Consider the following 15,045-nt stretch of genomic DNA (forward strand, 5'->3'; position numbering starts at 1 on the left):
AATTTTAATTTTACCTTTATTTAACCAGGCAAGTCAGTTAAGAACATATTCTTATTTTCAATGACGGCCTGGGAACAGTGGGTTAACTGCCTGTTCAGGGGTCGAATGACAGATTTGTACCTTGTCAGCTCGGGGGTTTGAACTCGTAACCTTCCAGGTTACTAGTCCAATGATCTAACCATTAGGCTACGCTGCCGCCCCAAGGTGCTCTGGTCAGATGAAACCAAAATTGAACTTTTTGGCAACAATGTAAAACGTTATGTTTGGCGTAAAAGCAACACAGCTCATCACCCTGAACACACCATCCCCACTGTCAAACATGGTGGTGGCAGCATCATGGTTTGGGCCTGCTTTTCTTCAGCAGGGACAGGGAAGATGGTTAAAATTGATGGTAAGATGGATGGAGCTAAATACAGGACCATTCTGGAAGAAAACCTGATGGAGTCTGCAAAAGACCTGAGACTGGGACGGAGATTTGTCTTCCAACAAGACAATGATCCAAAACATAAAGCAAAATCTACAATGGAATGGTTCAAAAATAAACATATCCTGGTGTTAGAATGGCCAAGTCAAAGTCCAGACCTGAATCCAATCGAGAATCTGTGGAAAGAGCTGAAAACTGCTGTTCACAAATGCTCTCCATCCAACCTCACTGAGCTCGAGCTGTTTTTCAAGGAGGAATGGGAAAAAATGTCAGTCTCTCGATGTGCAAAACTGATAGACATACCCCAAGCGACTTATAGTTGTAATCGCAGCAAAAGGTGGCGCTACAAAGTATTAACTTAAGGGGGCTGAATAATTTTGCACTCCCAATTTTTCAGTTTTTGATTTGTTAAACTTTTTTGAAATATCCAATAAATGTCGTTCCACTTCATGATTGTGTCCCACTTGTTGTTGATTCTTCACAAAAAAATACAGTTTTATATCTTTATGTTTGAACCTTGAAATGTGGCAAAATTTCGCAAAGTTCAAGGGGGCCGAATACTTTCGCAAGGTACTGTATATATGCAGACTGGCACAGTAGTCGAGATACTTATGAAGTAAACAATTACTTTTCAAGTCAGACAATCCACCCTTGAGGCATTGTTAAACTAGACAGTGATAACGTTTATTTTAGGTACCTGTAGGTAAGAGATTGCATGGAGAGTCGCTGGTTGGATTGTGTGGAAGAATGGAATCACTTTCTTCATGACAGAATAAGGGGACAAACCCCTGTATGGGTAAAGAAGACAGAAACACCTTACTCCAAAACCTATTGTAATTATTATTGATTATGAAGGTACTTTTGAATGTCAGCACATGGTGATGAAATGCTTTGTCCTCAAAGGAAAACAAGTACAATAAGGTGTTTTCAGGGAATATAAAAGAAAGGAAAAAAATACCAAATGGTTGTATTTCATGTTGATACATTCTCGGAGAACACCACATAAAAGTTGCATGAGTCAAAGGTCAAACATATATATATATTTTTTTTTTAAATCTCACACAACATTGGCACATAAGCAGCAAGGGCAACATGAATATACTTAGTACAAACAGTATAAAAACAGACTTGTTTTTTATTTTGTGTGTTTTGTTTTTAAATATATATATATATATATATATATTCATGTTATTTTTCCCCACAATTGTTTTCCATAGTTGCAGGGCATTAAGAAAAATCCAAGACGAAATTAAAGCCATATTCTACCTTCAGTGAGAAGATGTCAACCAACCAAAAAGGATTATAATAACATGAATAATAATAGTCATCTTGTATGCCATTAAAAGCAAGGCTAGTGAATCACGTGTTGTGAAATCTCCATCTTTTTGTATATTTGTATATATATTCTTTGACTTAATCTTAACATCAAACATAGCAGGCATGCATCGACAACTTCTACACGGGGGGAGAGAAACTAAATCTGAAACCCACTGGAATCAGTCTAGTTTTTATATCAAGCTAATAAAGCCTTGACCGGACTGGGCGCTGGAGCTCTCGTTTAGTCACTTTAAAAACACAGTCGATGGTTTAATGTTACTGTACCTGTTCAACATACTGAAAACACAGTCGATGGTCAATGTATTGTACCTGTTCAACATACTGAAAACACAGTCGATGGTCAATGTATTGTACCTGTTCAACATACTGAAAACACAGTCGATGGTCAATGTATTGTACCTGTTCAACATACTGAAAACACAGTCGATGGTCAATGTATTGTACCTGTTCAACATACTGAAAACACAGTCGATGGTTTAATGTTACTGTACCCGTTCAACATACTGAAAACACAGTCGATGGTTTAATGTTACTGTACCTGTTCAACATACTGAAAACACAGTCGATGGTTTAATGTTACTGTACCCGTTCAACATACTGAAAACACAGTCGATGGTCAATGTATTGTACCTGTTCAACATACTGAAAACACAGTCGATGGTTTAATGTTACTGTACCCGTTCAACATACTAAAAGCATGTCTGTAGAAAACTCCCCAAACAAATATAAGGGAATGTAAAAATCAGATTCCGTGCGTCTTTCTTGTCGACCGACATACAGCCAGAATCGAAAACGTGATAAAATACTTGACATCTCAGAGACAAGAATATGGCTTTAATTGACTGTGCATCCAAGCAGCAAAGAAGAAATACATTGAGATCTTTAGAAAATCTACAACAAATGTAACGGATAGGCCAATAGATCCTCAAACTTTCTTTTCGACAGGAATTTTGGAAAAATTGCAATTTGGAAGGACATTAAAAGACAAGAAACAGCCCCATGGCAGGTACAGGTAGGTCAATTAAAGGTAAGTCCCTCCAGCACAGGTGAGTCCTCCAGCACAGGTGAGTCCTCCAGTACAGATGAGTCCTCCAGTACAGATGAGCCCTCCAGGACAGGTGAGTCCTCCAGGACAGATGAGTCCTCCAGGACAGGTGAGTCCTCCTGTACAGGTGTGTCCTCCAGTACAGGCGTGTCCTCCAGTACAGCTGAGTCCTCCAGTACAGGTGTGTCCTCCTGCTGCAGCCAGCGTACCTGTAGAGACACACCTATAGGGAGTGGGGGGCCAGCTCTGAGGGGTCTGCAGAGACACACTCTAATCCTGAGGAGGAACACAGGTTTTTTGTCCAAACCAGTTCTCTGCCTCTTTTTTTTTCTCTCTGAAATCATTTAACAAAACAAATTATTTTGAAAATTATTTTGCTCCCAACAGAAATGTCCGTCTTGATTTTCCACCATGAAAAAAACATCAGTTAGCCAGACAGAATCCTCTGTTTGAAAGGAAAGCTCTAGAACCCAGAACCCACCCATTGTCACTGTGTTGTTCTGGAGTTCCGGGGTTCCGGGGGGTTCTGCGGGTTCCGGGGTGTGAGTGGGCAGTAAAAGCAGCATGGACATAAACATAGTTTGGATTTCCTTTATGTTGCCAATTGGGCAGGAGGGGCAGGAGACCGAGCATCTCCAAACAGCCTGCCCTTCTCTCGGATGATGGCTGTTAGATCACAATGTCATTGTAGCTCACATACTTCTTCTTTGCTGCCGGACCTGGAGAGGAGATAAGAAAAATATGTTTTTCAAATACAGTAGATAAAATGGTTCAGAGATGTTCTTATTTCTTCATAGCCTGGGGCTAAGTTTTTTATAGTGACTAGGGGCTATGTGTTTTACAGTATTGACTAGGGGTTATGTGTTTTATAGTATTGACTAGGGGTTATGTGTTTTTATAGTGACTAGGGGCTATGTGTTTTATAGTGACTAGGGGTTATGTGTTTTATAGTAGTGACGAGGGGTTATTTGTTTTATAGTATTGACTAGTGGTTATGTGTTTTATAGTGAGTAGGGGTTATGTGTTTTATAGTGAGTGGGGGTTATGTGTTTTATAGTGAGTGGGGGTTATGTGTTTTATAGTGACTAGGGGTTATGTGTTTTATAGTGACTAGGGGTTATGTGTTTTATAGTGAGTGGGGGTTATGTGTTTTATAGTGAGTGGGGGTTATGTGTTTTATAGTGAGTAGGGGTTATGTGTTTTTATAGTGACTAGGGGCTATGTGTTTTATAGTATTGACTAGGGGTTATGTGTTTTATAGTATTGACTAGGGGTTATGTGTTTTATAGTATTGACTAGGGGTTATGTGTTTTATAGTAGTGACTAGGGGTTATGTGTTTTATAGTATTGACTAGGGGTTATGTGTTTTATAGTATTTAGGGGTTATGTGTTTTATAGTATTGACTAGGGGTTATGTGTTTTATAGTATTGACTAGGGGTTATGTGTTTTATAGTGACTAGGGGTTATGTGTTTTATAGTATTGACTAGGGGTTATGTGTTTTATAGTATTGACTAGGGGTTATGTGTTTTATAGTATTGACTAGGGGTTATGTGTTTTATAGTATTGACTAGGGGTTATGTGTTTTATAGTATTTGTAGGGGTTATGTGTTTTATAGTATTGACTAGGGGTTATGTGTTTTATAGTAGTGACTAGGGGTTATGTGTTTTATAGTAGTGACTAGGGGCTATGTGTTTTATAGTAGTGACTAGGGGTTATGTGTTTTATAGTGACTGGGGGTTATGTGTTTTATAGTGAGTGGGGGTTATGTGTTTTATAGTGAGTGGGGGTTATGTGTTTTATAGTGAGTGGGGGTTATGTGTTTTATAGTGAGTGGGGGTTATGTGTTTTATAGTGAGTAGGGGTTATGTGACTAGGGGTTATGTGTTTTATAGTGAGTGGGGGTTATGTGTTTTATAGTGACTAGGGGTTATGTGTTTTATAGTGAGTGGGGGTTATGTGTTTTATAGTGAGTGGGGGTTATGTGTTTTATAGTATTAACTAGGGGTTATGTGTTTTATAGTATTGACTAGGGGCTATGTGTTTTATAGTATTGACTACGGGTTATGTGTTTTATAGTATTGACTAGGGGTTATGTGTGTTATAGTGAGTGGGGGCTATGTGTTTTATAGTATTGACTAGGGGTTATGTGTTTTATAGTATTTACAAGGGGTTGTGTGTTTTATAGTGACTAGGGGTTATGTGTTTTATAGTGACTAGGGGTTATGTGTTTTATAGTGACTAGGGGTTATGTGTTTTATAGTATTGACTAGGGGTTATGTGTTTTATAGTATTGACTAGGGGTTATGTGTTTTATAGTATTGACTAGGGGTTATGTGTTTTATAGTATTGACTAGGGGTTATGTGTTTTATAGTAGTGACTAGAGGTTATGTGTTTTATAGTATTGACTAGGGATAATGTGTTTTATAGTGACTAGGGGCTATGTGTTTTATAGTATTGACTAGGGGTTATGTGTTTTAAATTAGTGACTAGGGGTTATGTGTTTTATAGTAGTGACTAGGGGTTATGTGTTTTATAGTGACTAGGGGTTATGTGTTTTATAGTGACTAGGGGTTATGTGTTTTATAGTATTGACTAGGGGTTATGTGTTTTATAGTATTGACTAGGGGATATGTGTTTTATAGTATTTACAAGGGGTTATGTGTTTTATAGTGAGTGGGGGCTATGTGTTTTATAGTATTGACTAGGGGTTATGTGTTTTATAGTATTGACTAGGGGTTATGTGTTTTAAATTAGTGACTAGGGGTTATGTGTTTTATAGTGAGTGGGGGCTATGTGTTTTATAGTGACTAGGGGTTATGTGTTTTATAGTATTGACTAGGGGTTATGTGTTTTATAGTATTGACTAGGGGCTATGTGTTTTATAGTGACTAGGGGTTATGTGTTTTATAGTGACTAGGGGTTATGTGTTTTATAGTATTGACTAGGGCATATGTGTTTTATAGTATTTACAAGGGGTTATGTGTTTTATAGTGAGTGGGGGCTATGTGTTTTATAGTGACTAGGGGTTATGTGTTTTATAGTGAGTGGGGGCTATGTGTTTTATAGTGACTAGGGGTTATGTGTTTTATAGTAGTGACTAGGGGTTATGTGTTTTATAGTGAGTGGGGGCTATGTGTTTTATAGTGACTAGGGGTTATGTGTTTTATAGTAGTGACTAGGGGTTATGTGTTTTATAGTGAGTGGGGGTTATGTGTTTTATAGTGACTAGGGGTTATGTGTTTTATAGTGAGTGGGGGCTATGTGTTTTATAGTGACTAGGGGTTATGTGTTTTATAGTATTGACTAGGGGTTATGTGTTTTATAGTATTGACTAGGGATAATGTGTTTTATAGTGACTAGGGGCTATGTGTTTTATAGTATTGACTAGGGGCTATGTGTTTTATAGTATTGACTAGGGGTTATGTGTTTTATAGTATTGACTAGGGGTTATGTGTTTTATAGTATTGACTAGGGGTTATGTGTTTTATAGTAGTGACTAGAGGTTATGTGTTTTATAGTATTGACTAGGGATAATGTGTTTTATAGTGACTAGGGGCTATGTGTTTTATAGTATTGACTAGGGGTTATGTGTTTTATAGTATTGACTAGGGGTTATGTGTTTTATAGTATTGACTAGGGGTTATGTGTTTTATAGTGACTAGGGGTTATGTGTTTTATAGTGACTAGGGGTTATGTGTTTTATAGTGACTAGGGGTTATGTGTTTTATAGTGACTAGGGGTTATGTGTTTTTTATAGTGACTAGGGGTTATGTGTTTTTATAGTGACTAGGGGTTATGTGTTTTATAGTATTGACTAGGGGTTATGTGTTTTATAGTATTGACTAGGGGTTATGTGTTTTATAGTATTGACTAGGGGTTATGTGTTTTATAGTGACTAGGGGTTATGTGTTTTATAGTATTGACTAGGGGATATGTGTTTTATAGTATTTACAAGGGGTTATGTGTTTTATAGTGAGTGGGGGTTATGTGTTTTATAGTAGTGACTAGGGGTTATGTGTTTTATAGTAGTGACTAGGGGTTATGTGTTTTATAGTGATTAGGGGTTATGTGTTTTATAGTGAGTGGGGGTTATGTGTTTTATAGTGAGTGGGGGTTATGTGTTTTATAGTAGTGACTAGGGGTTATGTGTTTTATAGTAGTGACTATGGGTTATGTGATTTATAGTGACTAGGGGCTATGTGTTTTATAGTATTGACTAGGGGTTATGTGTTTTATAGTATTGACTAGGGGTTATGTGTTTTATAGTATTGACTATGGGTTATGTGTTTTATAGTATTGACTAGGGGTTATGTGTTTTATAGTAGTGATTAGGGGCTATGTGTTTTATAGTATTGACTAGGGGTTATGTGTTTTATAGTATTGACTAGGGGTTATGTGTTTTATAGTAGTGACTAGGGGCTATGTGTTTTATAGTATTGACTAGGGGTTATGTGTTTTATAGTATTGACTGGGGGCTATGTGTTTTATAGTATTGACTAGGGGTTATGTGTTTTATAGTGACTAGGGGTTATGTGTTTTATAGTATTGACTAGGGGATACGTGTTTTATAGTATTTACAAGGGGTTATGTGTTTTATAGTGAGTGCGGGCTATTTGTTTTATAGTGAGTGGGGACTATGTGTTTTATAGTAGTGACTAGGGGTTATGTGTTTTATAGTAGTGACTAGGGGTTATGTGTTTTATAGTAGTGACTAGGGGTTATGTGTTTTTAGTAGTGACTAGGGGTTATGTGTTTTATAGTAGTGACTAGGGGTTATGTGTTTTATAGTAGTGACTAGGGGTTATGTGTTTTATAGTGACTAGGGGTTGTGTTTTTTATAGTAGTGACTATGGGTTATGTGTTTTATAGTGACTAGAGGTTATGTGTTTTATAGTAGTGACTATGGGTTATGTGATTTATAGTGACTAGGGGTTATGTGTTTTATAGTAGTGACTATGGGTTATGTGTTTCATAGTAGTGACTATGGGTTATGTGTTTTATAGTGACTAGGGGTTATGTGTTTTATAGTGAGTGGGGGTTATGTGTTTTATAGTAGTGACTGGGGGTTATGTGTTTTATAGTGACTAGGGGTTATGTGTTTTATAGTGACTAGGGGTTATGTGTTTTATAGTGAGTGGGGGCTATGTGTTTTATAGTGACTAGGGGTTATGTGTTTTATAGTGACTAGGGGTTATGTGTTTTATAGTATTGACTAGGGGTTATGTGTTTTATAGTGAGTGGGGGTTATGTGTTTTATAGTGACTAGGGGTTATGTGTTTTATAGTAGTGACTAGGGGCTATGTGTTTTATAGTATTGACTAGGGGTTATGTGTTTTATAGTGACTAGGGGTTATGTGTTTTATAGTAGTGACTAGGGGTTATGTGTTTTATAGTGACTAGGGGTTATGTGTTTTATAGTGAGTGGGGGTTATGTGTTTTATAGTAGTGACTAGGGGTTATGTGTTTTATAGTGATTAGGGGTTATGTGTTTTATAGTGACTAGGGGTTATGTTTTTTATAGTGAGTGGGGGTTATGTTTTTTATAGTGAGTGGGGGCTATGTGTTTTATAGTGAGTGGGGTTATGTGTTTTTATAGTGAGTGGGGGCTATGTGTTTTATAGTGAGTGGGGTTATGTGTTTTATAGTGAGTGGGGGTTATGTGTTTTATAGTGGGGTTATGTGTTTTATAGACTAGGGGTTATGTTTTTATAGTGACTAGGGGTTATGTGTTTTATAGTGACTAGGGGTTATGTGTTTTATAGTGAGTGGGGGTTATGTGTTTTATAGTGACTGGGGGTTATGTGTTTTATAGTATTGACTTTTATGTGTTTTATAGTAGTGACTAGGGGTTATGTGTTTTATAGTGACTAGGGGTTATGTGTTTTATAGTATTGACTAGGGGTTATGTGTTTTATAGTATTGACTAGGGGTTATGTGTTTTATAGTATTGACTAGGGGTTATGTGTTTTATAGTATTGACTAGGGGTTATGTGTTTTATAGTGACTAGGGGTTATGTGTTTTATAGTAGTGACTATGGGTTATGTGTTTTATAGTATTGACTAGGGGTTATGTGTTTTATAGTATTGACTGGGGGCTATGTGTTTTATAGTATTGACTAGGGGTTTATGTTTTTAGTAGTGACTAGGGGTTATGTGTTTTATAGTAGTGACTAGGGGTTATGTGTTTTATAGTGACTAGGGGTTATGTGTTTTATAGTAGTGACTATGGGTTATGTGTTTTATAGTAGTGACTATGGGTTATGTGTTTTATAGTATTGACTAGGGGTTATGTGTTTTATAGTATTGACTAGGGGTTATGTGTTTTGTAGTATTGACTAGGGGTTATGTGTTTTATAGTATTGACTAGGGGTTATGTGTTTTATAGTGACTAGGGGTTATGTGTTTTATAGTAGTGACTATAGGTTATGTGTTTTATAGTATTGACTAGGGGTTATGTGTTTTATAGTATTGACTAGGGGTTATGTGTTTTATAGTATTGACTAGGGGTTATGTGTTTTATAGTATTGACTAGGGGTTATGTGTTTTTAGTAGTGACTAGGGGTTATGTGTTTTTATAGTGACTAGGGGTTATGTGTTTTTTATAGTGTTTTATAGTGACTAGGGGTTATGTGTTTTATAGTGACTAGGGGTTATGTGTTTTATAGTAGTGACTAGGGGTTATGTGTTTTATAGTGACTAGGGGTTATGTGTTTTATAGTAGTGACTAGGGGCTATGTGTTTTATAGTAGTGACTATGGGTTATGTGATTTATAGTGACTAGGGGTTATGTGTTTTATAGTAGTGACTATGGGTTATGTGTTTTATAGTATTGACTATGGGTTATGTTTTTATAGTGAGTGGGGGCTATGTGTTTTATAGTGAGTGGGGGTTATGTGTTTTATAGTAGTGACTAGGGGTTATGTGTTTTATAGTGACTAGGGGTTATGTGTTTTATAGTGAGTAGGGGTTATGTGTTTTATTGTGACTAGGGGTTATGTGTTTTATAGTATTGACTAGGGGTTATGTGTTTTATAGTATTGACTAGGGGCTATGTGTTTTATAGTATTGACTAGGGGTTATGTGTTTTATAGTGACTAGGGGTTATGTGTTTTATAGTATTGACTAGGGGCTATGTGTTTTATAGTGACTAGGGGTTATGTGTTTTATAGTGACTAGGGGTTATGTGTTTTATAGTATTGACTAGGGGTTATGTGTTTTATAGTATTTACAAGGGGTTATGTGTTTTATAGTGACTAGGGGTTATGTGTTTTATAGTGACTAGGGGTTATGTGTTTTATAGTAGTGACTATGGGTTATGTGTTTTATAGTGACTAGGGGTTATGTGTTTTATAGTGACTAGGGGTTATGTGTTTTATAGTGAGTGGGGGTTATGTGTTTTATAGTGAGTGGGGGTTATGTTTTTTATAGTGAGTGGGGGCTATGTGTTTTATAGTAGTGACTAGGGGTTATTTGTTTTATAGTAGTGACTAGGGGTTATGTGTTTTATAGTGAGTGGGGGTTATGTGTTTTATAGTAGTGACTAGGGGTTATGTGTTTTATAGTGACTAGGGGTTATGTGTTTTATAGTAGTGACTAGGGGTTATGTGTTTTATAGTGACTAGGGGTTATGTGTTTTATAGTGACTAGGGGTTATGTGTTTTATAGTAGTGACTAGGTGTTGTGTTTTATAGTGACTAGGGGTTATGTGTTTTATAGTAGTGACTATGGGTTATGTGTTTTATAGTGACTATGGGTTATGTGTTTTATAGTAGTGACTAGGGGCTATGTGTTTTATAGTATTGACTAGGGGTTATGTGTTTTATAGTGACTAGGGGCTATGTGTTTTATAGTGACTAGGGGTTATGTGTTTTATAGTAGTGACTAGGGGTTATGTGTTTTATAGTGAGTGGGGGCTATGTGTTTTATAGTGAGTGGGGGCTATGTGTTTTATAGTGAGTGGGGGTTATGTGTTTTATAGTAGTGACTAGGGGTTATGTGTTTTATAGTAGTGACTAGGGGTTATGTGTTTTATAGTAGTGACTAGGGGTTATGTGTTTTATAGTAGTGACTAGGGGTTATGTGTTTTATAGTAGTGACTAGGGGTTATGTGTTTTATAGTAGTGACTAGGGATAATGTGTTTTATAGTAGTGACTAGGGGTTATGTATTTTATAGTGACTAGGGGCTATGTGTTTTATAGTGACTAGGTGTTGTGTGTTTTAAAATACACAGTGTAATGTGTTGGCTAGGGATAAGGATGAGGGTAAATTACACAGTGTATTGTGTTGGCTAGGGATAAGGATGAGGGTAAAATACACAGTGTATTGTGTTGGCTAGGGATAAGGATGAGGGTAAGTTACACAATGTGTTTGTACAGGATACATGCACAACAACAACAGGAAAGTGCTTGAACACCTATAACTGCAGGGACAATGTTAACAGGGTAAACAACTATTCATGTGACAATTGAGGTTTTCTAACAGCACCCTGTATGACTCACTACCTAGAGAGAGAGAGACACTACCTATAGAGACTTCACAAAGTCAGCACACCTCTTGTCTCATTCCACATTTTGTTGCGTTACAACCTGAATTTAAAAATGATTCAATTCAGATGTGCTGTTTGTTGTTGTCACCTGCCTACACACAACACAATACCCTCAAAATTAATTACAAAATGAAAAGCTGAAATGTCTTGAGTCATAAAGGATTTTAACCCTTTGTTATGGCAAGCCTAAATACGTTCTGGATGAAAAAATGTGCTTAAGAAATCACATAATATCTTGCATTTACTCACTCTGAGTGCAATAATAGTGTTAAACATAATTTTAATTTTTAATGACTACCTCATCTCTGAATCCAACACATACAATTATCTGTATGTTAAGCAGTGAATTTCAAACATATTTTTAACCTCGTAGACCAGCGAGGTTTTCCAATGCCTTGAAAAGGAGGACACGTATTGGTAGATGGGCAAAACACAAAAAAAAGCAGACATTGAATATCCCTTTGAGCATGATGACGTTATTAATCACAATTTGGACAGTGTATCAATACACCCAGTCACTACAAAGATACAGGCTTCCTTCCTAACTCAGTTGCCGGTGAGGAAAGAAACCGCTAAGGGATTTCACCATGAGGCCAATGGTGACTTTAAAACAGATACAGAGTTTAATGACTGTGACAGGAGAAAACTGTGGATGGATCAACGACATTGTAGTTACTCTACAATACTAACCTAAATGACAGAGTGAAAATAATTAAGCCTGTACAGATTACAAAACATGCATCCTGTTTGCAACTAAAGGCACTAAAGTAAAACAGATTTTTTCTTTTGACAAAATAAATTAACTTTATATCCTGAATACAACGTGTTTTGTCTGCGACAAATCCAATACAAAAGATGATTGAGTCTCTTCAAGCATGGTGGTGGCTGCATCATGTTAAAGGTATGCTTGTCAATGCCAAGGACGAGGGAGTTTTTTTGTTTGAAGATAAACGGAATAGATCTAAGCACAGGCAAAAACGACATGGAATGTTTATGAGTGGCCTCGTTACAGTACACCCTCTCTCCATCTCCTTCACCCTCTCTCCCTCTCATTTACCCTCTCTCCATCTCCTTCGCCCTCTCTCCATCTCCTTCGCCCTCTCTCCATCTCCTTCGCCCTCTCTCCATCTCCTTCACCCTCTCTCCCTCTCCTTTACCCTCTCTCCATCTCCTTCACCATTTCTCCATCTCCTTTACCCTCTCTCCATCTCCTTCACCCTCTCTCCATCTCCTTCACCCTTTCTCCATCTCCTTCACCCTCTCTCCATCTCCTTCACCCTCTCTCCATCTCCTTCACCCTCTCTCCATCTCCTTCACCCTCTGTCCCTCTCCTTCACCCTCTCTCCATCTCCTTCACCCTCTCTCCATCTCCTTCACCCTCTCTCCATCTCCTTCACCCTCTCTCCCTCTCCTTTACCCTCTCTCCATCTCCTTCACTCTCTCTCCATCTCCTTCACCCTCTCTCCATCTCCTTCACCCTCTCTCCATCTCCTTTACCCTCTCTCCATCTCCTTCACCATCTCTCCATCCCCTTCACCCTCTCTCCATCTCCTTCACCCTCTCCTTTACCCTCTCTCCATCTCCTTTACCCTCTCTCCATCTCCTTTACCCTATCCCTCTCCTTCACCCTCTCTCCAGCTCCTTCACCCTCTCCCTCTCCCTATCCTTCAACCTATCTATCTCCTTCACCCTCTCTCCCTCTCCTTCACCCTCTCTCCATCTCCTTTACCCTCTCTCCATCTCCTTCACCCTCTCTCCATCTGCTTCACCCTCTCTCCATCTCCTTCACCCTCCATCTCCTTTACCCTCTCCCTCTCCTTCAAAATCTCCCTCTCCTTCACCATTTCTCCATCTCATTCACCCTCTCTCCATCTCCCTTACCCTCTCCCTCTCTCCATCTTCTTCACTCTCTCCTTCTCCATCTCATTCACCCTCCCCCTCTCCTTCACCCTTTCCCTCCCCTCATCTCCTTGATCCTCTCCCTCTCCCTATCCTTCAACCTCTCCCTCTCCTTGACCCTCTCCCTATCCTTCAACCTCTCCCTTCTCCTTCACCCTCTCTCCATCTCCTTCACCCTCTCCCTCTCCCTATCCTTCAACCTCTCTATCTCCTTCACCCTCTCTCGCTCTCCTTCACCCTAGCTCCATCTCCTTTACCCTCTCCCTCTCTCCATCTCATTCACCCCCCTCTCCTTCACCCTTTCCCTCCCCTCATCTCCTTCACCCTCTCTCCATCTCCTTTACCCTCTCCCTCTCCCTATCCTTCAACCTCTCCCTCTCCTTCACCACCTCTCCCTCTCCTTCACCCTCTCTCCATCTTCTTCACCCTCTCTTCATCTCCTTCACCCTCTCTCCTACTCCTTCACCCTCTCTCCCTCTCCTTTACCCTCTCTCCATCTCCTTCACCATTTCTCCATCTCCTTCACCCTCTCTCCATCTCCTTTACCCTCTCTCAATCTCCTTTACCCTCTCCCTCTCCCTATCCTTCAACCTCTCCCTCTCCTTCACCACCTCTCCATCTCCTTCACCCTCTCTCCATCTCCTTTACCCTCTCCCTCTCGCTATCCTTCAACCTCTCCCTCTCCTTCACAATTTCTCCATCTCGTTCACCGTCTCTCCATCTCCTTTACCCTCTCCCTCTCTCCATCTCCTTCACCCTCTCCCGCTCCATCTCATTCACCCTCCCCCTCTCCTTCACCCTTTCCCTCCCCTCATCTCCTTCACCCTCTCTCCTATTCCTTCACCCTCTCTCTCTCTCCTTCGCCATCTCTCCACCTGCTTCACCCTCTCCCTATCCTTCAACCTCTCCCTCTCCTTGACCCTCTCCCTATCCTTCAACCTCTCCCTTCTCCTTCACCCTCTCTCCATCTCCTTCACCCTCTCCCTATCCTTCAACCTCTCCCTTCTCCTTCACCCTCTCTCCCTCTCCTTCACCCTCTCCCTTCTCCTTCACCCTCTCTCCCTCTCCTTCACCCTCTCTCCATCTCCTTCACCCTCTCTCCATCTCCTTCACCCTCTCTCCCTCTCCTTCACCATCTCTCCATCTCCTTCACCCTCTCCCTATCCTTCAACCTCCCCCTCTCCTTCACCCTCTCTCCATCTCCTTTACCCTCTCTCCATCTCCTTTACCCTCTCCCTCTCCCTATCCTTCAACCTCTCCCTCTCCTTCACCACGTCTCCATCTCCTTCACCCTCTCTCCATCTCCTTTACCCTCTCCCTCTCCCTATTCTTCAACCTCTCCCTGTCCTTCACCATTTCTCCATCTCATTCACCCTCTCTCCATCTCCTTCACTCTCTCCCTCTCCATCTTATTCACCCTCCCCTCTCCTTCACCCTTTCCCTCCCCTCATCTCCTTGACCCTCTCCCTCTCCCTATCCTTCAACCTCTCCCTCTCCTTGACCCTCTCCCTATCCTTCAACCTCTCCCTTCTCCTTCACCCTCTCTCCATCTCCTTCACCCTCTCCCTCTCCCTATCCTTCAACCTCTCCCTTCTCCTTCACCCTCTCTCCCTCTCCTTCACCCTCTCTCCATCTCCTTTACCCTCTCTCCCTCTCCTTCACCATCTCTCCATCTCCGTCACCCTCTCCCTATCCTTCAACCTCTCCCTCTCCTTCACCACCTCTCCCTCTCCCTCACCCTCTCTCCATCTCCTTCACCCTTCACCCTCTCTCCATCTCCTTTACCCTC

The 15,045-nt window shown here is 39.9% G+C and overlaps 1 protein-coding gene across 1 annotated transcript in view; it reads right to left on the reverse strand.

The window, feature by feature from the left end:
- Nucleotides 1–921: 921 nt before the first annotated feature.
- The window catches only part of LOC124003943 (metabotropic glutamate receptor 7-like), a 393,623-nt gene continuing 379,499 nt past the window's right edge, over nucleotides 922–15,045 (reverse strand). The window contains exon 11 of the mRNA XM_046312602.1: nucleotides 922–3,526. Within this exon, the coding sequence (XP_046168558.1) occupies nucleotides 3,477–3,526 (50 nt within the window). The 3' untranslated portion in view covers nucleotides 922–3,476. The remainder of the gene's footprint in view (nucleotides 3,527–15,045) is intronic.

This window comes from Oncorhynchus gorbuscha, linkage group LG18 (assembly GCF_021184085.1).
Source record: "Oncorhynchus gorbuscha isolate QuinsamMale2020 ecotype Even-year linkage group LG18, OgorEven_v1.0, whole genome shotgun sequence".
Taxonomy (NCBI): Eukaryota; Metazoa; Chordata; class Actinopteri; order Salmoniformes; family Salmonidae; genus Oncorhynchus; species Oncorhynchus gorbuscha.